This window comes from Ahaetulla prasina, chromosome 5 (genome assembly GCF_028640845.1).
Source record: "Ahaetulla prasina isolate Xishuangbanna chromosome 5, ASM2864084v1, whole genome shotgun sequence".
Taxonomy (NCBI): Eukaryota; Metazoa; Chordata; class Lepidosauria; order Squamata; family Colubridae; genus Ahaetulla; species Ahaetulla prasina.
Genome location: NC_080543.1, coordinates 79,592,809 through 79,616,674, shown reverse-complemented (window position 1 = coordinate 79,616,674; position 23,866 = coordinate 79,592,809). Strand labels below are relative to the sequence as shown.

The 23,866-nt window shown below is 35.4% G+C and overlaps 1 protein-coding gene across 4 annotated transcripts in view; it reads left to right on the top strand.

Moving 5' to 3' along the window:
* CNKSR2 (connector enhancer of kinase suppressor of Ras 2) overlaps nucleotides 1-23,866 on the top strand; it is a 574,134-nt gene that overhangs the window by 270,807 nt on the left and 279,461 nt on the right. For all 4 annotated transcript variants that reach the window (XM_058186957.1, XM_058186956.1, XM_058186955.1 and 1 more), the window contains exon 8: nucleotides 4,726-4,794. In XM_058186957.1, the coding sequence (XP_058042940.1) occupies nucleotides 4,726-4,794 (69 nt within the window). The remainder of the gene's footprint in view (nucleotides 1-4,725; nucleotides 4,795-23,866) is intronic.

Sequence of the window (23,866 nt, the reverse complement as noted above, 5' to 3'; positions counted from 1 at the left end):
CCAGGCTTTGATCTCTTCCTGATCACTTCCTTGAGCTGACATTATTTGCATGATCTCCATGGTAGAGGCAATTTCCTCTCCATGTTGACCACAACTGCAGAGCTCATCTAATGTCAGACCTACTTCAATCTGATCCCTTAGGGAAGAAATACTTTTTTTTGTTTTTTTTGTTTACATTTATATCCCGCCCTTCTCCAAAGACTCAGGGCGGCTTACAGTGTATAAGGCAATAGTCTCATTCTATTTGTATATTTTTTACAAAGTCAACTTATTGCCCCCCCAACAATCTGGGTCCTCATTTTACCTACCTTATAAAGGATGGAAGGCTAAGTCAACCTTGGGCCGGGCTTGAACCTGCAGTAATTGCAGGCTACTGTGTTCTAATAACAGGCTTCGTAACAGCCTGAGCTATTCCGGCCCTTTTGATTTGGTTGAAACAAAAGATTCTTTTTACTAAAAGATGTTGGCTGCAGTAATGTCAGGTGAGCTCTGGGTTTCCAATGCTCAAAAGATACAGAAAGGTTTCCCCTTATCCCAGCCCTCCCTCTGTGACCAGTCTTTCTTCAGCTAATCAGAACTCAAAGTCAAAATGTTTTGAGAATGCCGAGATGTTTTGGTGTAATCCACATTCTTTCTCAGGGTGCCTGGTCTTGGATGTTGGTATAGACTGGCTCCAAGCTTCTCTGGTCTTTATCACCTGTCATTCCCCCCTCCGTATTTCCCATCACATACACAACTTTATTGACAATCTACCCCACCTCTTTTTAGCCTTTGATGGCAGGATGCGTCTGAGGTGCCAAGCTGAGCTTTGAATATTAGCAACTGCTCCATTCTAAGTTTCATTCCTCTCAATCACATAATGTAAAAAGAGCATTTCAGTTTTCCATGTATTTTCCAAGTCATACAATTATACAAAGATATAGCTATTGCTGGTAAAAGGGCATGGAAAAGATACATTCAATGTGCTTCATTTATTTTATTTTTATCATATGTTAGAAGTCAGTAAGTGCGGGTATAAAATACTGCTAGGATAAGCCATATTTTTGTAATTTTAAAATAGATTTTGTAATTTCCAGATGGGTAGGTCAATCCTAGGATATATATAGAAATTATATAAGGAATAGCAAAACTGTATAAAACTCTGTTACATTCATAATAATCCTCTGACTGTATTTTAAGATCATTTGCATTTAAAACTATTGCCTAAAAATTGTGAAAATTTATGTTATCATTGTAGCAACAACAAAACTTAATGCAGTCAGAGATCCAAAACACATATAATAAGAGAACTGTAAATTAATTACTTACAACTAAATGAGCTATCACTGGTAGTTTATGTAAAAGAATCCAAACTTTAAAAGGCAGTTTTAGCATTAGAATTAAAAAAATGCTTTCAAATAACAGAAATTAAATAGAAGCTTTTGTATTATAAATTTTCTTTGGAGAGACATTCTTGTGAAACATATTTGTGTTTTCATGGATTAGAATAAGTTGAATAAATTGTAGAAAAATATATATTATAGTGTAACTGAAAATTATACGTTTTTTCTTATTGTTAAGAAATGCTATGGAAGCTACAGAAAATGCCTTTTGCTTTTAAATTTAATATATCCAATTTAAGTGAGTCTAATATTTGTTGCATTCTGAGAACAGTTTCCATTTATTTGTCTCTTCTAAATATCCTTATTGTATAAACTGTGGGATTCTGTGTTATAAACAATTCAAAATGCCTTTTCATTTGGGATACACTTAGTGTGTCTGTTATAAATGAAATTGCATGTGATATTCTTAGCACTTTATTTATTCTGTGGAGGGAAAATCAGTGATGTCAAGGAGTTGCCTTTGAAACAGTTAATATAGAGGACTGAAAATTACCCACCTTTGTTCACAAAACCATGATCATGTTAATGTTTCTTTGTAGATATGATTGTAAAGGTAAGTTGCCTTCCAGCCTCTCATACCAATCCATATCTCCACATAAAGGGCAGCCTTCATGCTAGACATTCAGTGTACATCCCCAGCAAGTAAAAGGTATTTTCAGTCATGTACAGAATGAGATACCCAAACCTTCCTTTTATGAAAGATAGCGAAGGTTGGTTATTTTAAAACAAATACTAAAAATATATGTATTGACATTAGAAAAGTGCAGTTTATCATTTTCCTAGCAACCCCTGATAAAAACTGAATTTCCAAGTATCTGGAGAAGTCAGATAATTGGTGCAGAGGAAACATGCATTACAGGAATTGTTTTATTTCCTGGCAAAATATTTATCTAGGAATTAGTACTAGATTGATTTATGTTTGCTGTGTAGTACTAAAGGGCCAGATTTTTTTTCCTTTAAGGAAATGTTGGGATAATTAATACTCATTTATATCAAATCTACAACATTTTGTCATCTTCTTTTTTTCTTTTTTCTTTTTTTAAAAAAATAGTCAGCTGTACCATCATGATTTGGGCAGCTCTGTAATTTATATTTTTATATTTTTGTGCATTGGATTTCTAATACTTATAATTAAAAATGAACTTTTTATCTTTCATTTTGTACAATAAAGTTTATACTTTGTTTTCCTCTTCTAAAATTGATCTGCCTCCCATGAGGGAAGAAGGATTTTATTCTCTAGATGTGCCTGTACATTACATGATCAGGAGATTGCAAAATTGAAATTACTTCTACTTTTTGTTCTTTAAACATTTAATTACTAGAAAAGCAGCATGGAATGTGAAAGGCTATTTCTCAAATACTCTGGATTAGGCAATACACATCAAGTGAGCAGCCCCAGAATATAACTTGTAACAACAGGAATTAATAAGTCAGTATCCCAAAACTGGAAGAAAGAATAGGATGTGAAGGCCTTCTTATGAAGAAAGTTTGAGATCTCCATCCTTATATCTTATAGCAGTGATGGCTAACCTTTTACGTCACCGCGTGCCAGCCTGCATGCCGGAAATGGCACGTGAAACCATCCTGCCTGGACTGCGCGGCCTCATCGCGCAGGTATTGGCACTCGTGGGAGCACCAATACCCAAAATAGTGGTGGGCCATCACGCGTGTGTGAGCTGGCACCCTAACTTCTGGTTTCCAGCACAGATGCATGCCCAACAAACAGCTGCACATCGCGCATGCGCGTGACGTAAACCCAGATGTTTGGGTGCCGGCTTGCGTATGCGTGATGGAACATCACTTTTCCAGGTGTTGCTGCTCCTGCACACACGATGGCCAGATGACTGGTGCGCGTGTGTGCACAGGAATGCATAAAAGGAGACAGCGAGGCCATGCATTCCTCATGGGATGGTTCTGTGTGCCGCTTCCGGCATGTGTTCCATAGGTTTGCCAACACGGTCTTATAGATTCAGTTGTTTGCTACAGCTTGTGAGATTTCCTTTTTCTAGCTGATATTACCACTTAAGCAAAAAAGCTTCTAACCAGCCACAGGTGGATTTTTGAAGGGGATCTTTAAACAAAATTCCTATTAGAAAGTTAATTCAAAATTTACCCTTAGAATCCAATAACCAGCATTCAGAATGGATAGAATATTGAACAAAGTACCTGATTAATGAGATGGAATTCCTACGACCTGATTACTCTATGTCCACCCAAATTTTATTTGCTATACAGTACCAAAAAGTAGATGGCAGATGAACTAGTGGAAATGACTTCTTACTTCTTCAGCCTATTTCAGATTTATTTATTTACATTTACAAATTACATAGGTAGTTTTTTCAGGATTAAATACAGCAATCCACCTGGAGCTGAAAAACATAACTTTTTCAGTTGGAGATGCTACGGTAATGGTAGCATACTGCTTCAGTTTGACTGAAGTCTGTTGTTCTGCCTTTCTCCTGTTGTTTGGTTTTTAAAGCAGATATTGCTGTGTTTTAAATTTTTTAAAAATACTGTCTTGGCAATTATTGGATTTTTATTGATGAGGTTTTTGAGTCATTTTGTTACTTTCATGAGCTGGTATGAACAGATTCCTACTTATCTCACAAACAAGTACTTTACTAGAATTTTCACGTACAGGAAAAAAGATAATGAACATTCATGTTCAAATTAAAAAACAATTACAGAAATAAACATTTTAGAAATATTTTGCAATCTATGCAGATTTTACTTTTTGTTCTTTAAACATTTAATTACTAGAAAAGCAGCATGGAATGTGAAAGGCTATCTCTCAAATACTCTGGATTAGGCAATACACATCAAGTGAGCAGCCCCATTGGCAAATATCTAATTGGTGGTCAAGTTAGCAAACTGGATAACCATATTAAAAAGATTCATTATATTGCAACTATTAATAAAATTATATTAAAATATTCCTCTGCCCCCCCTCAAATTCCTAAAGAAAATGTTCTGACTGTTGAAAGATAGTATTTAAAAAGAATGGGGGGGAAGAACAATGGAAGATAATGAGTTAAACTTGAATGTTTAAGAGTTATTTAGAAATAATAGTTTCTATGAGCAATTACGGATTTACTTAATTGCTTAATTGTGATTTTATATTTTTGATTTTCTATTTGTTTTCAAAAATTACATCCAAACTGGAAAATAATAAAAATTGACATATGCCCAATAATTCCAAGCTTACATATTTTAAAATTTTAAAATAAATTTACACATTTACAAAACTATTTACTTGAAAATTTAAATACAATTTTCCTACAAAAGGAGAGATGATAATCTGTAAGAATTGTATTCTTTATCATCTCTTTTATTTTAAATTCAGTCACCTGCAGATCGATGTAAGAAAATCCATGCTGGCGATGAAGTGATTCAAGTTAATCACCAAACTGTGGTATGTATAACTGACTTATTTTCATTTGAACATGAAGATGCATTCATTTATCAGCAACTCATGTTAACAAATTTGGTTTATTATGTTGAGCATCTGCATGAAGTATTTAAAAATTAATATTTTTGTGATGTTTATATGTAGCCATTTCTTCAACAATTAAAAAAAAAACTGTAGCTGGCCAGTTTATAAAAGCTAGATGCTCCCTCTTAAAAAAAAGTTTCGTTTTTCATGATTATTTGCTGCTACTTAATGGGTATATTGAGCCGTGATGGCACAGTGGTTAGAATGTGATACTGCTTCTGCTGACTGCTGATTGCTAGCAGTTCGGCAGTTCAAATCTCACCGGCTCAAGGTTGACTCAGTCAATCCTTTTGAGGTCAGTAAAATGAGAACCCAGATTATTGGGGGCAATATGCTGACTCTGTAAACTGTTGAGAGAGGGCTGTAAACACTTTGAAGCAGTATATAAGCTTAAGTGCTATTGCTACAGAATATTACTTTCCTAGAAATAGCAGCTGAATATATCATGAGAAAAGCACCAGTGAATTTCAGCCACTCCTACGACATTACCTTATGCAACTAAAACATTTATCTATCAATACATATTTGCTAATATTCATACAGGAGCATTTGTATAAAGAAACCTCTAACAGGACAAAATCTTAGGATATTGAACATTTAAAGGCTTGGCGTATTTCTTACTTTCATAGTATTGGTATAAATGCTATGGCATAAAAATTATAATTGGAAGTATTACATTAATTTATTTTGTTTTTGATACTTTAATGGAATAATATATACTTTATTTCATTCCTTATGATATGAGGAAAATATTTTAGCTATTAGGATGAGATAATATTAACAAACTTTTCAGTGGGCCTCAGCAGTTAGCAAAATCTAGCTGACTATGGCTGTTCTCTGAAGATAAGCAAGATCAGGCTAAATTAGCACTTGTATGAAAGTTGACCTAGGAAATTCAAGTCTGTTTTCCTGATTGTAAAGTGTGTGTGTGTGTGTGTGTGTGTGTGTGTGTGTGTGTGTGTCCTGGAAGAAAACAATGGCAAACATCTGTAACACTGTACAAATCGCCCCCCCCCACTATTATAGATTCAGTATGCAGAAACTGAGGTCAATTGAGTGATTTTGTAAATTTATTTAGTCTGGCAATGAAAGCTATATAACTTTGATGCTCCTACATTTCTGTAGTGATGGACAAAAACCTGACCCATAGGAAATGAAATAAGTTCTATGACACTATGTAAAGGGCAGATGAAGATGTTATGCTATACAGGATTGACTGTTTGGCGTTGCAGTAGGACGGATATGGGCTAGGGGGGCTCCATGAAACTCAGTGAATACCTGCTTGCTAGGAGACCCTAAGGGGGCAAAGCCACCTTGGAGGTGTGATGAAGATAGAAGGGACCCTTTGTCGATTGTGAGGAAATGGCAATTTCCTTGCTTGATCCAAAGAAACCCTCCTGACTGATAGCAGAGACAACGGCCATTATGGCCAGACCAAAGCTGTGACAACCAGGACAAGATTTTGAGCTAGGAGGGAGTGTGGCCAGTGTCGTGGTGAGACAATGAGTTCCTCCACTCCTGGGGGAATCATTGATATCTCAGCTGTTTGGGAGTCTTCATTGACCTAAACCGACTCATAGGGTCGTCATACAAGAGAGGCACAGGCAGACTAACACAGGGATTCCACAAAGTACATGGTTAGTCAGATACAGCTTCTCACACTGAGTGACTGAAAAAGTGGCCATACTGTGCTGCTAAGAAGCTGAGGCAGCCGCAACTGGAGCGAGGAATCTAAAGACAAAGTGCATCATCTGGGTGAGAAATTGGCTCTTTATACTAAAGTTTCTTTTCATACTCACTTGGAATAAATAGAAAGTGAAAAAGTGAAACGGAGCAAAGAGGGGAGGGAGAGCGGGTCTATGACAGCTCTCCTCTTCCAGTATTAGAGCGGTGAGGAAAGCAAGTAAATCTAAAGAAAAGAACAAATTACAGAATGAATTGAAGGAAAGGATTTGATTTGAAAATAAGAGAAGATAGAGAACCTGATTGAGTATTTTTTTTTTTTTTGTATGGAGAAATGAATTTAAATGAATTATAACTGAACGGAGTATTTTGAAACCTTTAATTTTTTCTATTTTTGCTAACTGAAACTAAAATTGCAGGGCCATCTGGTGACATAAGAGCAAATACTTTAAATTGAAGAAAAAATTAAGGCTGAACTTGACAGTGTTTATCTTGACTGATAAAAAACAGATGTTATTTTTCTATAATACGTTGTTTCTGTTTTTTCCTTAAAGTGTATGCTAACCACCTACCAGGTCTATTTGCATTACAAAAAATATTATGTTTGGCATATTGTATATTTGTTGCCACTTGGTCAGCCATTATCATATTAAATTGACTCTGTAATATCTTTATTGCATCCTTAATCTTTTGGTCCTGCGGGTTATGTATTAGTAATTGTCGTTTCTTATAAATCTCCTCTTCCAAGTACCTACGCTGTCTTTGTTGCTTACTTCTCTGTCTGTTGTTAATATATATTAACACACCTCTCATAAAGGCCTTACTGGCATCCCAAACCATTTCTATCGATGTTTCCTTATTCAAATTATAAACAAAAAATTCTTTCTATGGATATATCATTGGTTCAGGTTTTCTTAGGCCTCACAGCCGGGAGAACTTGACTTGACCTTTTTCGGTGCTACATGACAGACATGATTTATAGTACCCATAGCATTGCTCCTTAAGTTTCTAGTTTTGCTTTCCCTGAGTCAGGTCCCTATTCCGCTGAACTTTCCCTGAGTTAGTTTTGCTTTTCCTGAGTTAGGTTTATATTCAGGTAAAATGTATGATTTCCTGAAAACCACGTGGTATTTTGCTAATACGTATACTCTAAACGCTCGCTGATTGGTATTGGTAACTTTCTATATGCTAATTCCCTCCTTGCTGTAGTTACCCCTCCCTGCTAAAACTGGATAATAAAAGAGACTGTTGCGATCTAAAGGGGACCCCCTTTTTAACGACCCCTTTTTTAACAACCCCTTTCTTCGTGCTCTCTCATCTTGAAAAACTTCTGGTGTGGTGTCTTTTATTTGGCTTCTTTCGTCCTTGCGAGGACCTCCTAAATTGTCTCAGCGAGGGCTGAGACTCGTTCCCGGTCAGGGAACCCAGGACAACATCAACAGGGAACCTAGGACAACAAATACGTGTTGCAGACCAACAGCAACATCTTTCATCTGCTTTTTACATTGATTTACATTTTCCTGTTATCTAAACAAATTTTCATTTAATCTCCATGTTCTTCTGCCTTTTTTTCCATATTGCAATTCCATCCAGACAGGACTATGATCAGAGAAACATCTTGGAAATATCTTAATTTTCTTCACCCTAGAAAGCAAATAATTAGAAGTTAAAATAAAATCAATACGTGAAAAGGATTGATGCCTATCAGAGAAAAAAGTATAATCTCTTTCCTCCAAGTTCCGCAGTCTCCATACATCTCTCAACTCAAAATCTTCTATCATCTCAAAAAAAGATTTAGGCAGCTTTGCATGTGCAGGTATCTTCTTAGAAGAAATTTTCTTGTCCTTTCGTGTATCTATTACTCCATTCCAATCTCCTAATATAATACACAATTTATATTCCCATAGAATCAATTTGTCATACAACATTCTGTAAAAATTTTCTTGTTGCTGATTGGGAGCAAAGAGGGGAGGGAAAGCGGGTCTATGACAGCTCTCCTCTTCCAGTATTAGAGCGGTGAGGAAAGCAAGTAAATCTAAAGAAAAGAACAAATTACAGAATGAACTGAAAGAAAGGATTTGATTTGAAAATAAGAGAAGATAGAGAACCTGATTGAGTATTTTTTTTGTATGGACAAATGAATTTAAGTGAATTATAACTGAACGGCGTATTTTGAAACCTTTAATTTTAATTTTTTCTATTTTTGCTAACTGAAACTAAAGCTGCAGTGCCATCTGGTGGCATAAGAGCAAATACTTTAAATTGAAGAAAAAAATAAGGCTGACCTTATCTTATCTTGACTGATAAAAAAACAGATGTTAAAGAAAAAGAGAGACTTTGGGAGTGGTTTTTTTAATGCAAGATAAATAGTGAACCTTTTGAAAGATTTAAAGAATGAACTGGCTGGCTGATTTTATTTTACTTTTTGGATTTCTATTTTATATTGGGGTTTTTTTTTACTTTTCAACTTTCTTGTGGATACGCTATCTTTGAAGTACTTTTTGGAACTTGTGATTTGACTTTATTGTTTACCATATATTGGTGGGAATAGAAGACTTTTGGAGCTGAGATTTTTTGTTTCTTTCTTTTTTGTTTGCTTTCCCCCCCCCTCTCTGTTGGTTTTTTTTGGGAGGGCAACTTCAGAAAGAGTCATTTTGACTGGGTTTCACTACAGAGAATTGGGATTAAGGCAAGAAGAACTTGAAGGAGGATAATTGATTTTCTTTTTCTTTTTTTCTTTTTTCTTTTCCTTTTTAAATAAATGCTCTTTATTTTTATTTTTTCCTCTTCTTTTTGAGGTGGTTGTGGTGGTCTTATTTTTACCTATATTTTTTTCTAATCCACCTAAGGGGGGGGGATTAGATATTTGGATTAGAAATTGAACCATTTGTGGATTACAATTTGAGTGGCTCTCAAATTCAAGAAATGAAGAAATTTACTGCACATCTGCATTCAATGGCAACTCCTTCTTCTGCAGAGCCACAGAAAACATCAGAAATTATGGAGCTTAAAAATATGATACAGATTTTTCATGAAGATCTGAAAGAAGACTTAAAAGAGGTCAAGAAGATGATGGGGAAAACTGAAGAAAGAATTCAAAAAATAGAGGAAAAAGCAGATCAGACAGAGAAAAAAGTGGGAAAACTTGAGGAAAGAATGACATCAATGGACAAAAATCACAAAAGAACAATTATTCATTAAAAATGTATGGACCTGATTATTATCTAAGATTTCAAAATGTAGAGGAAGAGAAGGGGGGAAACTTGGCAGACTTTATAGCAGAAATGCTGGCAGAAATGATGGAAGAACCTAAAGTGAAGATATTAAATGGGATTGATGAAATATTTAGGGTACAGACAAGATATGCAATGAGAAATAAACTACCAAGAGAAGTTCATGCAAGATTCACAAAGAAAGCAAATATAGTGAAAGCATACATTAGAGGGCTGGCAATGACATACTTGGGAAAAAAGAATAAAAAAAAAAGACAAAAACAGAAAAAGTTAGAAGAGGAATATAAAAAGCTGGAGAAGGAATTGCAAAAAGATACACAAAATAAGAAAATTAAAAAACAAATGGACTTGAAAAAACATGAAATGAATTTAAGTGAACAAGAAAATTTGGCAAATAAATTAAGAGATTCTAAACAAATTCTTTTTGAAAATGCAAATAAGCCAGGCAGATGGTTGGATATAAAATGAAAAAAGAGAAGAAAAAAAAACTAATCAACCAATTAACAGATGAAAAAGGAATGAAGAAAAGAAAAAAATAGTTCAAAAGTATTACGAGAAACTATATAAACAAGAAATAATAGCTGGAGAAAAGATAGAACAATATTTAAGAAAATCCAACTTACCTAAAATACCTGAAAATCATAAAAAAGCACTAGAAGAAAGAATAACAATGATGGAATTAAGCAATTAAAAAACCAAAAGAATGAGAAAACACTGGGCCCGGATGGAACTATATAAGAAACTGCAAGATGTATTAAGCCAGCGGTTCTCAACCTGTGGGTCGGGACCCCATTGGGGGTCGAATGACGATTTGCCAGGGGTCGCCTAAGACCATTGGAAATATGGGAAGGATACTTGCGAGTCGAAGAATCGCGCTCCAATGGTTGACTCCACAAGCCAGCTGCAGGCTCTTCAAATCGCTAGCCGAATTCGGCTTCAGGCACGATGAATTAAAAAAGAGAGAAATCTTTGCTCTGATGTCTCCCTCTCAAGCCAGCTGCAATCACTCCCAATCGCTAGCCTAATCTGGCTTCAAGCGCGATAAACTTAATAGGGGAGGAGTCTCCGCTTTAACGTCTCCTTCCTCAAGGCAATTGTACAGTTCAGATCGCTAGCCAATACGGCTTCAGGCATGATAAATTCAAAATGAAAATAATTTTATGGTTGGGGTCGCCACATCATGGGGAATTGTATTAAAGGGGTCACCTCATCGTGGGGAATTGTATTAAAGGGGTCGCAGCACTATAAAGGTTGAGAACCACTGTATTAAGCAATGTAATGCTGGAAGTATTTAATGAACTCTTAGTAAATGCAAAGATACCAAATTCATGGTATATAGGGATATATTATTCTTATACCTAAAGAAGATACAGATTTACAACAAATTAAAAATTACAACCGATTTCACTGTGGAACCCTGATTATAAAATATTTGCATCGATAATGGCAAATAGATTAAAAAAGTTGTTAAATGAATTTATCAAATTGGTTTTTTACTTAAAAGACAGATTAGAGATAATATGAGAACAATTTTGAATACTCTGGAATATTACGCAGTGCGTTCAGATAAGCAAATGACAATGATATTCTTGGATGCGCAAAAAGCATTTGACAATGTGAATTGGCAATTTATGATAAAACAGTTACAAATTATGGACTTGGGGGGAGATTTATAAATATGATAAAAACAATTTATAACAAACAGTCAGCAAAGGTAATGATGAACGGAGCTATGACAGAAAAGTTTAATATAATGAAAGGAACAAGACAAGGATGCCCTTTATCCCCATTATTATTTGTTTTGACATTAGAAGTATTAAATAGAAATATAAGACAAAATAAAGAAATAAAGGGATTGAAAATCAAAAAAGAAGAATATAAACTACAAGTCTTCGCAGATGATTTAGTATTTATCTTGGAGGAACCTCAAATAACAGTGTCCAAATTAATAGATCAAATAGAAAAATATGGAGATGTAGCAGGACTGAAAATAAATAAAGAAAAGACAAAAATATTGGTGAAAAATATGGAAAAACAGAAGAGAGACTTAATGAAGAAACTAGACATTCAGATTGTGAAGAAAGTAAAATACTTGGGAATCCAATTAACTTCAAGATGTGTAACGATTAAAGATTAAAGGATAATTATTATAAACTGAAAAATTAAATTGAGAAAGACTTGGAGAAATGGGAAAATCTACAGTTATCACTAATGGGAAGGATTGCGATAAGATGAATATATTACCAAGACTCTTATTTTTATTTCAAACAATACTGATAAAAGTGGAAAAGAAATGTTTTGAACAATTAAATAAAATAGTAATGAAATTCATATGGCAAGAGAAAAAAGCGAGAATTAACATGAGGATGTTACAAGATGTGAGACTTCGAGGAGGCTTTGGACCAGTGGTGAAATGCGCAGTGTGCACCATGCACCAAATAAAAGGTGTGCGCATGCGCAGTGTATGCCAAAAGGAGGCATGGGGTAAGTAGAACAGTGTGCATAGGGGGGATGGTCATCTGTGGTGCGCAATCTTTTTCTTTACTTTTAAAAGCATTTTTTACAACCTATTCAGCTGCATAGATTGTAAAAAAATGCTTTTAAACGTAAAACAAAAGGCTCTGATGACCAGGAAGCTTAGCTGGGATCATCAGAGCCTTTTTTTAACCTTTTAAAAGCATTTTTTTACAACCTATTAGATTGTAAAAATTCTTTTAAAAGTAAAAAAAAAGGCTCTGATGATCGCGCGGCTCAGCTATGATCGTCAGAGCCTTTTTTTAACCTTTTAAAAGCCTTTTTTAAAAGAAGCAGCAAGTGGGGAAGCAGGCGACTGGACATTGGGTGGACATGGGCAGGGGGGCAGGGATTTTTGCTACCTGGTTCTCCAAACCACCCACCACCATCACTGCTGGATCATTCGATCCAGTCTGAACCGGGAGCATTTCACCCCTGCTTTGGACTACCTAATTGGGAACTATACTATCAGACAGTGGCATTGACATGGATGAAAGAATGGATTGAATTAAAAAATACAAGACTATTAACTATGGAAGAACATGATTTACAATTGGGATGGCATGCTTTTTTATGATATGGCAAAAATAAAATGCACAGATATTTTCAAAGACACTATATAAGAAATGCATTATTATTAGCATGGGAGAATGTTAGAGATAAATATTACTTAAAAATACCAATACGGTTATCTACAATGGAAGCGTTAATACATCCAAATATTAATATGGGGACTATGCTTAGATATAAAAATATACTAACAGATAAGGGGGAATTGAAAAAGAGACAAGAAATAGAAGAACAAGGGACTGAAATGGATTGGCATACGCAATTACAGATACAAACAAGATATGAAAAAGATGCTAAACTATATGGTTTTTACTTAGAAATGACAGAGCTGGATGAGATATTCATAGGAACAGATGAAAAAATGATTTAAAACTATATAATTACTTATTGAGTATTAAGCTAGAAGAAGAACAGGTAAAAGAAAGAATAATAGCATGGGCTAAGAATTTTGGATATACAACTGAGTTAGATAAATGGCAGCAAATATGGGAAAGAAATTATAAATTCAGCATGTCCACAACATATAAAGGAAAGCAATAAAAATGTTCTATAGATGGTACATGGCACCTGAAAAATTGGCAAAAATGTTTAAAGATAAATCAGCTAAATGCTGGAAATGCCATCAGATACCAGGATCATATTATCATATGTGGTGGATGTGTCCAGAAGTGAGGAACTACTGGATTAAAATTAGAACATGGCTAGAAGAAATGATACAACAAGGTATTGATTTAAACCCTGAACTGTTCCTATTGGGTATCTTACCAGAGAAATATAGTAAAGAGAATACTTATTTGATTATACATATTGTAACTGCAGTGAGAATTGCATTTGTGCAAAATTGGAAAGCAGAAAATCCCTTTAGAGGGAGAAGTAATTAAGAAAATATTGGAATGTGCAGAAATGAATAGATTAACAATAGCCAAGCCTCCTACAACTGACCCCATTTCATTGGGTTAACAACCCCTAGTGATCACAGAAAAGGAAGTGCAAGACCTATTTCACAGACAAAAACCAGGAAAAGCTCCAGGCCCAGACAAGATAACTCCTTCTTGCTTAAAAGTCTGTGCTGACCAATTGGCCCCCATCTTCACCCGTGTCTTCAATAAATCACTAAAGATGTGCTATGTTCCTTCTTGCTTCAAATGCTCTACTATCATCCCAGTGCCAAAGAAGCCCACCATCAAAGAATTGAATGACTACAGACCATTTGCTCTAACATTTGATCAACAGATGATGCTGTTAATATGGCTCTGCACTACATCCTACAACTTCTTGAATCTCCAAAGACCTATGCAAGGGCCATCTTTGTATACCTTAGTTCAGCATTCAATACCATCATTCCAGACACTCTTCTAACTAAACTAAACCAGCTACAGGTACCTGAACAGACTTGTATGTGGATCACAAGCTTCCTAACAAACAGGAAGCAGCAGGTGAAGCTAAGCAGAATCACATCAGATACCTGTACAATTAGCACAGGGGCCCCCCAAGGCTGTGTGCTGTCCCCACTTCTCTTCTCTCTGTATACCAATGACTGCCTTTCTAATGATCCATCTGTTAAGCTACTGAAGTTCGCAGATGACACAACGGTGATCAGTCTCATTCAAGAAAATGATGAATAGAGATGGGAAGTTGAACAAGTAGCCTTGAGGTGCGACCGGAACAATCTGGAACTGAACACACTCAAAACCGTAGAAATGGTGGTAGACTTTAGGAGAAACCCTTCCATACTTCCACCTCTCACAATACCAGACAACACAGTATCAACAGTAGAAACCTTCTAATTTCTAGGTTCTACCATATCGCAAGATCTAAAATGGACAGCTAATATCAAAAACATCATCAAAAAAGCACAACAAAGAATGTTCTTTCTGCACCAACTCAGAAAGCTCAAACTGCCCAGGGAGCTGCTGATTCAGTTCTACAGAGGAATTATTAAGTCTGTCATCTGTACCTGGTTTGGTTCTGCAACCCAACAAGTCAGACACAGACTTCAGAGGATAATTAGAACTGTAGAAAAAACAATTGCTACCAATCTCCTTTTCATTGAGGACCTGTATACTGCACAAATCAAAAAGAGTGCTGTGAAAATATTTACAGACCCCTCACATCCTGGACATAAACTGTTTCAACTCCTATCCTCAAAATGATGCTACAGAGCACTACACACCAGAACTAGACACAAGAACAGTTTCTTCCTGAACACCATCACTCTGCTAAACAAATAATTCCCTCAACACTGTCAAACTATTTACTAAATCTGCACTACTATTAATCTTCTCATTGTTCCCATCACCCATTTCCTTCCACTTATGACTGTATGACTGTAACTTTGTTGCTTGTATCCTTACGATGGATATTGATTGTTTCCTGATTGCTTATTTGTACCTTATGACTTTAAGGTACATTAAGTGTTGTACCTTAGAATTCTTGATGAAGGTATCTTTTCTTTTATGTACACTGAGAGCATATGCACCAAGACAAATTCCTTGTGTGTCCAATTACACTTGGCCAATAAAAGATTCTATTCTGTTCTGTTCTGTTCTATTCTATTCTATTCTATTCTATTCTATTCTATTCTATTCTATTCTACTCTACTCTACTCTACTCTACTCTACTCTACTCTGTTCTATTAACATTGGTAATTAAAGAAAAGGAAGAATCGGAGTATTTTAAATATGGGGGCAATTATATCAATGGTTAGAGAAGATATGTTGTTGTTAGTTGCGAAGTTGTGTCCGACCCATCACGACCCCATGGACAACAGAGAATATATATATATATATATATATATATATATATATATATATATATATATATATATATATATATATATATATATATATATATATATATATATATATATATATATATATATATATAAAAATAAATAAATTTATATAATTGATGAATTAATATAAATATAAGAAATTTGGGAAGAATGATGTAACAATCTAAAGGAAAATATAAAGGTATGATAGAAATATAATATGAAAATGATGGAGGAGGGAGTAGAAGATATAAAATATGCACTCAGATGAAACACTGAATGATTAAGGATGTATTGTTTGTTTGTTTAAAAAAAATAAAACACTTTTGTTAAAAAGAAGAAGATTATGAACGGGAGCGGATTGTGAACAGAGGATTGGAACTGGGTGAGATGATTTTCAAGTTCTATGTTAGAGAGTTAAACCCAAATAAAATATTTTTTTTTTAAAAAAAGACTCTCCAAAATGCTGAGAAAGAGGCAAGTTAACACAAGAGATAAATTACAGACCCCAAAGAGAAAACACATCTTAATAGAAGACTATGAAGTTTTAAAATACTGAAAGACCAGATTGGAACTTGTAATATTGTGAAAAGTGACTTAATTTGCAAATAATACTGTCTGATTAATGGAAGAAATCGTATAAAGAAAAATGGGTTTCTCTCTCTCTCTCTCTCTCTCTCTCTCTCTCTATCTATCTATCTATCTATCTATCTATCTATCTATCTTTTGACAATATGCTGTTATATGCTTCATTTAATGCTGGAACTTAGAGTGAGGGTGTCACCTACTGGTGAAAAAAGATACTATACTATTACATGGTGGGAAAGGGCCTTCAGAGAAGATGAGGATTGATAACAGAAGGGAAACAAGGAGGAGGAGAAAGAAAATAATGAAAGGCAAAAAACACCTGGAAGGCGTTTTTATTTTGGTTTCATATCTATTTGGTTTCTGGCTGCTTGGAAGTAATTGATGAGACTTTTAAAGATTTTTAAGGCAGTGTGGACTATAATTAACAAGAATTATCCTTGACTTGGTGGATTAATGAGATTTGAGAAATGTGGTGGGCTACTCTGGATTATTAATACTATCTGAAAGAACATTCTATGAGGCAAAAGAAGAAAGAAGAAAAATTAAACAAGACTTATAAATTTGGATAACTTCCACTGCAAATTGGAAAATTCTGAGGACTATAAATTTTGTGGATTTTGAGGAACAGTTCCGGGACTGAGCAAATTTTACTAATATTGGCTTTTTTGTTTGTTTCTGGGCACTTGGGACATTGGGATCTTGATGGATTATTGAGTAACCTTCAGCCTATTAAATTAATGCAAAATGTTTCAACAGGGAAAAACAAATTCAAAAAGAAACACTATTGATGCTTCAATGTATTCAGGAAACTATGACAAGGAATCATAGGGAGATGATGGAATTGATGCAGGATACTGATGTGAGACTAGAAAACCCTCAGCAAATTACAATGAAAGATGAACAAAAAATGCAGAAAGTAGGATTTTGACCAGTTGGCATCGCAACGGGATAGTTATGGGCCAATGGAGCTCTGTGGAGGCTTCACAAAACCTAGTTGATACCTGCCTGCCAGGAGACCCTACAGGGCCAAAATGTTGTGACCAAGGCCCAAGTAGTGATTACCAAATACAATTAGTCCTGAACAAACTTATTTTATTAAAACAGCTGAGAATTAATTCATTTTCAGGTTAGTCCAAAACAAATTCTTTATAAACAGTTCTTCGGCCTTATTACCAACCTTTGTTGTCTTTGGCAACCTGCCAAAGGCTTTTATTGGCAAAACCCCCACAAAGTTCAAGAGATGCTGACAAGAAGCAATGGAATCAACGTTGCTTTTCACAAAGAACCCAACGGCTCATTGCTGCTCTTTTAAGCCTTATGGGAGTGGCCAATCATCTTCTGGTCTTATTCCTGAATCGTCCTTTTTGCTTCAACTGCTCTTGCCTTCTGGCAGCTCTTCGCATGCGTGCACTAGGAATAGGCTCCTCCTGTTCCCTTGCCTCTCTGCTGTTCGCCTCTGGAGGCTCCAGAGTCCATGCATCATTCCCAAATGGCCCTGGCCCATCTCTGCCTCCGACACAGAGCCCTTGTCTGTGCCTTCCCCTGACTCAAGGACTGGCCCATTGTCCTCCCCAGCCTCCTCACTGTCTGATTCTGCTGCCAGGTCCACAGGCTGCTGGCGGACCACAACATAAAGCCACCCTGGAGGGGTGGTAAAGTAAGGAGAGATGCTTTGTAGATCGCGAGAAAACAGCAATTTCCTCATTTGATCCATAGAAAACCCTCCTGATTGGCAGCTGAGATGATGGCCATTTTTGGCAAGACTGAAGCTGTGACAACTGGTAAAAGAAGAATATGTTCAGTGGAAGGGCCGTGGTAGCTCAGGCTGTAAGAAGCCTGTTATTAAAACACAGCGGCCTGCAATTACTGCAGGTTCAAGCCCGGCCCAAGGTTGACTCAGCCTTCCATCCTTTATAAGGTAGGTAAAATGAGGACCCAGATTGTTTGGGGGGGCAATAAGTTGACTTTGTAAATATACAAATAGAATGAGATTATTGCCTTATACACTGTAAGCTGCCCTGAATCTTCGGAGAAGGGCGGGATATAAATGTAAATAAATAAAAAAAAAAGAATATAGTTCAGTGGTTCTGAGACGTGATCTCAGAACCATTGAACTATATCTTTCAAAGATCCTGGAGCACAGGGGAGCTGCCAGAGGACTGGAAAAGAGCTGATGTAGTTCCCATCTTCAAAAAAGGAAAAAAAACAGATCCAGGAAACTACAGACCTATCAGCCTGACCTCAATACCGGGGAAGATTCTGGAAAAGATAATTAAGCAACGAATCACCGAACACCTAGAAGCAAACAAAGTAATAACCAAAAGCCAACATGGGTTTGTCAAAAACAGATCATGCCAGACTAATCTTATTGTATTCTTTGACAAAATGACAAAATTAGTAGACCAGAGGAATGCTGTCGATATAATTTACTTGGACTTCAGCAAAGCATTTGATAAAGTAGACCATAACCTACTACTAGATAAAGTAGAAAAATGTGGGTTAGACAGCACCACCACCAGATGGATTCGTAACTGACTGACCAACCGCACTCAATGTGTAGTCCTCAACGGAACTACATCTACATGGAGGGAAATATGCAGTGGAGTACCCCAAGGCTCTGTTTTACGCCCAGTACTCTTCAACATCTTCATCAATGACTTAGACGAGGGGATAGATGGGGAACTCATCAAATTTGCAGATGACACCAAGCTGGCAGGAATAGCCAACACTCCAGAAGATAGGCTCAAGTTACAGAATGATCTTGACAGACTTGAACAATGGGCGCTATCTAACAAAATGAAATTCAACAGTGAAAAAAGTAAGGTTCTACATTTAGGCAAAAAACAAAAAACAAAATGCACAGGTACCGTATATGTGGTACCTTGCTCAATAGTAGTACCTGTGAGAGGGATCTTGGAGTCCTAGTGGATAACCATTTAGATATGAGCCAGCAGTATGCAGCAGCTGCTAAAAAAGCCAACACAGTTCGGGGCTGCATAAACAGAGGGATAGAATCAAGATCACGTGAAGTGTTAGTGCCACTTTATAATGCCTTGGTAAGGCCACACTTGGAATATTGCATCCAGTTTTGGTCGCCATGATGTAAAAAAGATGTTGAGACTCTAGAAAGAGTGCAGAGAAGAGCAACAAAGATGATTAGGGGACTGGAGGCTAAAACATATGAAGAACAGTTGCAGGAACTGGGTATGTCTAGTTTAATAAAAAGAAGGACTAGGGAGACATGATAGCAGTGTTCCAATATCTCAGGGGTTGCCACAAAGAAGAGGGAGTCGGCTGTTCTCCAAAGCACCTGAGGGTAGAACAAGAAGCAATGGGTGGAAACTGATCAAGGAAAGAAGCAACTTAGAACTAAGGAGAAATTTCCTGACAGTTAGAACAATTAATAAGTGGAACGACTTGCCTGCAGAAGTTGTGAATGCTCCAACACTGGAAATTTTTAAGAAAATGTTGGATAACCATCTGACTGAGATGGTGTAGGGTTTCCTGCCTGGGCAGGGGGTTGGACTAGAAGGCCTCCAAGGTCCCTTCCAACTCTGTTGTTATATTATATTATATTATATTATATTATATTATATTATATTATATTATATTATATTATATTATATTATATTATATTATATTATATTATATTATATTATATTATATTATATTATATTATATTATATTATAATATTATATTATTATATTATATTATATTATATTATATTATATTATATTATATTATATTATATTATATTATATTATATATTATATTATATTATATTATATTATATTATATTATAATATTATATTAATATGTGCTGCAGCAAGTTGGATTGAAACTGGGTAATATAACTTTAATTTTCTATATTAGAGACTTAAACCCAAATAAAAGAACTTTCAAAAAAAGATTCTCCAAAAACTTAAGAAAGCAGTGATTTATTACATGGAGAAAGATCACAGACCTAAAAGTGAAACAAACTATCAGGGGAAGATTGTGAAGCTTTAAAATAAAGAAGGACTGGAACTATTAGCAGTGTGAAAAGGGATATAATTTGTGGATAGTATTACTTGATTATTGGAAGAACTCATGCAAAGAAAGAGGAATTTTGTTGTGACCGAGGCCCAAGTAATGATTACCAAACACAATTCAGTCCTGAACCAACTTATTTTATTAAAAGATGAGAATTAATTCATTCTCAGCCTAGTCCAAAACAAATTCTTTATAAACAGTCCTTTGGCCTTATCTCCAACCTTTGTTGTCTTTGGCAGCCTGCCAAAGGCTTTTCTTGGCAAAAAGCCCACAAAGTTCAAGAGACGCTGACAAGAAGCAAGGGAATCAACATTGCTTTTCCACAAAGAACCCAACGGCTCGTTGCTGCTCTTTTAAGCCTTCTGGGAGTGGCCAATCATCTTCTGACCTTACTCCTGAGTCATCCTTTTTGCTTCAGCTGCTCTTGTCTTCTGGCAGCTCTTCACATGCGTGCAATAGGAATGGGTTCCTTCTGTTCCCTTGCCTCTCTGCTGTCCACCTCTGGAGGCTCTGGAGTGTGCGCATTGCTCCCATATGGCCCTGGTCCCATCTCTGCCTCTGATGCAGACCCCTCATCCGGGCCTTCCCTTGACTCTAGGACTGGCCCATTGTCCTCCCCAGCCTCCTCACTGTCCGACTCCACTTCCAGGCCTGCAGGCTGCTGGTAGACCACAACAAATTTCGCTTCTCATTTCTCCTATTTTTCCCCTAGTTTTACTGTGATTAAAGTTGGATTTTAGGGCGGGGGCACCATCTACTGGTTAAAGGAGATATTATTATCAGTGTTGTGTGAGAATAACCTTGGACTAAGAATTACTTAATACAATACAAGAATAGCAAAAAGAGGAGTACTGAAAGACAAACAACACCTGGAAGGCCTTTTTATTTTGGTTCCATATCAACTGGAGTTTTGGGTGCCTGGAAGTATTTGGGAGCCATTTGAAGATTTTTAAGGCAAGGTGGATTACAATTAACAAGAAACATTTTTGAAACTGCATATCTAACTTTGTGGATTCAAGGCATTTAGGGAAATTTGGTAGGCCAATTTTGGAATACTAAGAAGAGAGAAGAAAAATTTAATGACTTAAAGTTTGAAAAATTCAGGGAGTACAAATTGGAAGATTTTAAGAACTATAAATTTAGGGCTGTTTGAGGAACAGTTCCAGGACCATGTAAATTTTATTAATACTGGTGTGTTTGGTGTTTCTGGACATTTGGGATATTGAAATTTTGGTGGAATATTCAGCCATGATTAGTGTAGTATATCAGCACAAAATGTCTCAGCAGGAGAAAATAAATGCAGTCTATGAAGAAATACTGTTGATATTTCAATGTATTAAGGAAGATATAACAAGGAATCATAAGGAGATGATGGAATTGATGCAAGATAAGGTAAAATTAGGAAAACCACAGCAAAGGACAATAAAAAATGAACAAAAACTTCAGAAAATAGAGGAAAAACCAGAAAGTGTTGAGGAAAAAACAGAGAAGATAATTCCAAAAGTGATACAAATAGACAAAGAGATGGAAGAGGTAGCAATAATTTTGAACACGGAACAAATAGAATATTTTTTAAGAATTCAAAATAGAAAAGAGAATAAAGAGAAAGATTTTTTTAAAATGATGGGAGAACTGAGGATGGGTACTCTAGAGATCCAACAGCAAGAGATAGATGCTGTGGCAGCGGAAATATTTAGTTTAAATCAAAAGGACAAAAGAGGAGAAGCAGGACAGATTCACCAAAAATTTAATAAGAGTTGAAATTCTAAAAAGGGCAAGAGATGATGGATAGGCATAGAATACTTTTTAACATGGTGGTTATTATAATAAGTGTTAGAAAAAAGAAGTAGAAAGTAGAAATTGGGAAATTAATATTATGTATACTGCAATATAATAGAACATATTATGATTACTATGTATACACAAATATATACATAGTAAAGTATGATTATGTGTATTTAAATGGTAATATCACTATTAGAATTGTATGCAAGATATTTTGACCCAGATAATATACTGTTCACTAAGCACTTATGGATGTTAAAGAAAAAAATATAAATAAAACTATAAGTTTGCAAAGGGTGATCACATGAGCCTAGGACACTGCAACCATCATAAATATCAGTCAGTTTTCAAACTCTGAATTTTGATCATGTGACCAAGGGGATGCTGCAGCAGTCAAAAGTGTGAAAAATAGTTATAAGTTACTTTTTTCAGTGCTGCTGTAACTTCGCACAGTCACTAAATGAACAGTCATAAATTGAGGATTACTGTATGGTATCTAGTTTAGTACTAGATTTTATAGTTTTGAAAATAGGATCTGGTGTGGGTTGCTGTGGAGATGATTTGATCCACTTTGCTGCTGAGATTCAGAGTAAGATTGGGGAAAACTGTTTTATAATCCTGGTATAGCTTAATGAAAGGAGGGTATATCTAGGGAAATAAGTATGAGGTTTGGGTTCTTTTCTTTTTTTATTTATGATTGTAAATTCTGATTTATAAAAAAAACTTTGTAGCTCAAAATTTAGATTAATCCTACACTTTTAACATTTTAGCAAATGTTAGAAGTTTGGTTTTCTGTAGAGCATTTGGGGTTTAATATCTTTACTGTGCTGGACCATTTTTCATGTTTAACATTGATTTGTGATTTAAATTTTAATTCAATTTTAGTTTTTGTTAATGTTATTGTTGATTTCAATTTATTGTGAAGATGTTATAGCATATTATGTGTCTAAAGTTTGACTATAATTTCATAAATATTAACTTGTATGTGTTTTGAGGCAGATTCTGATAGTAGCCTGTGCAAAGGAAGCATTCATGACAACTGTAGAAAGATAGACTTAAATATTGCTGTACAAAAAAAGGGGGTTTGTGTGGAGTGGGAGCTCATTTCCTGAATATGTTGAAATTTTTTTTTCATAAAATTTCATAAAAATATAAAAATATGATTTTTTTTTTAAAAATGCAGAAAATAGAGGAGAAATTAGAAGGAGCTGAGGAAAGAATAGAGGAGATAAATCAACAAATGACCCAAGCAGATTAAGACACAGAAGAGATAGTAATAATTCATAAAATGGAACAGATAGATTACTCTTTAAGAGGCCAAAATATAGAAGAGAATAAAGAGAAAGATATCCCAGAAGTGATGAAAGAGTTACTGACGGATGCTCTAGAGATTTAACAGCAAAAGATAGGTGTTGAGGCAGATGAAATACTTCGACTAAATATGAGTGAAGTAAGGAGATACAAGACCTCAAGGGAGACGCATGGGAGATTTGTCAAAAAGTCAATAGTTGAAATACTAAAAAGGGCAAGAGATGATGGATAGATATAGAGCTTCTTAATATAGTAATTGCTTCATTAAGGGTTAGAAGATAGAGGTAGAAAGTAGAAAGTGGGAAAACAGTATTATGTATACTGATATTTAATAGAATACATTATAATTACTATGTATATGTAAATGTTGGAAGTTGAAAGATTATTATTATGTATACATAAACAGTATTATTATTGTTATTATTATTGTCTATAAAGTACATTGACCCAGATAATACACTGTTCATTAAGCACTTATGGATGTTAAAGAAAACATTATAA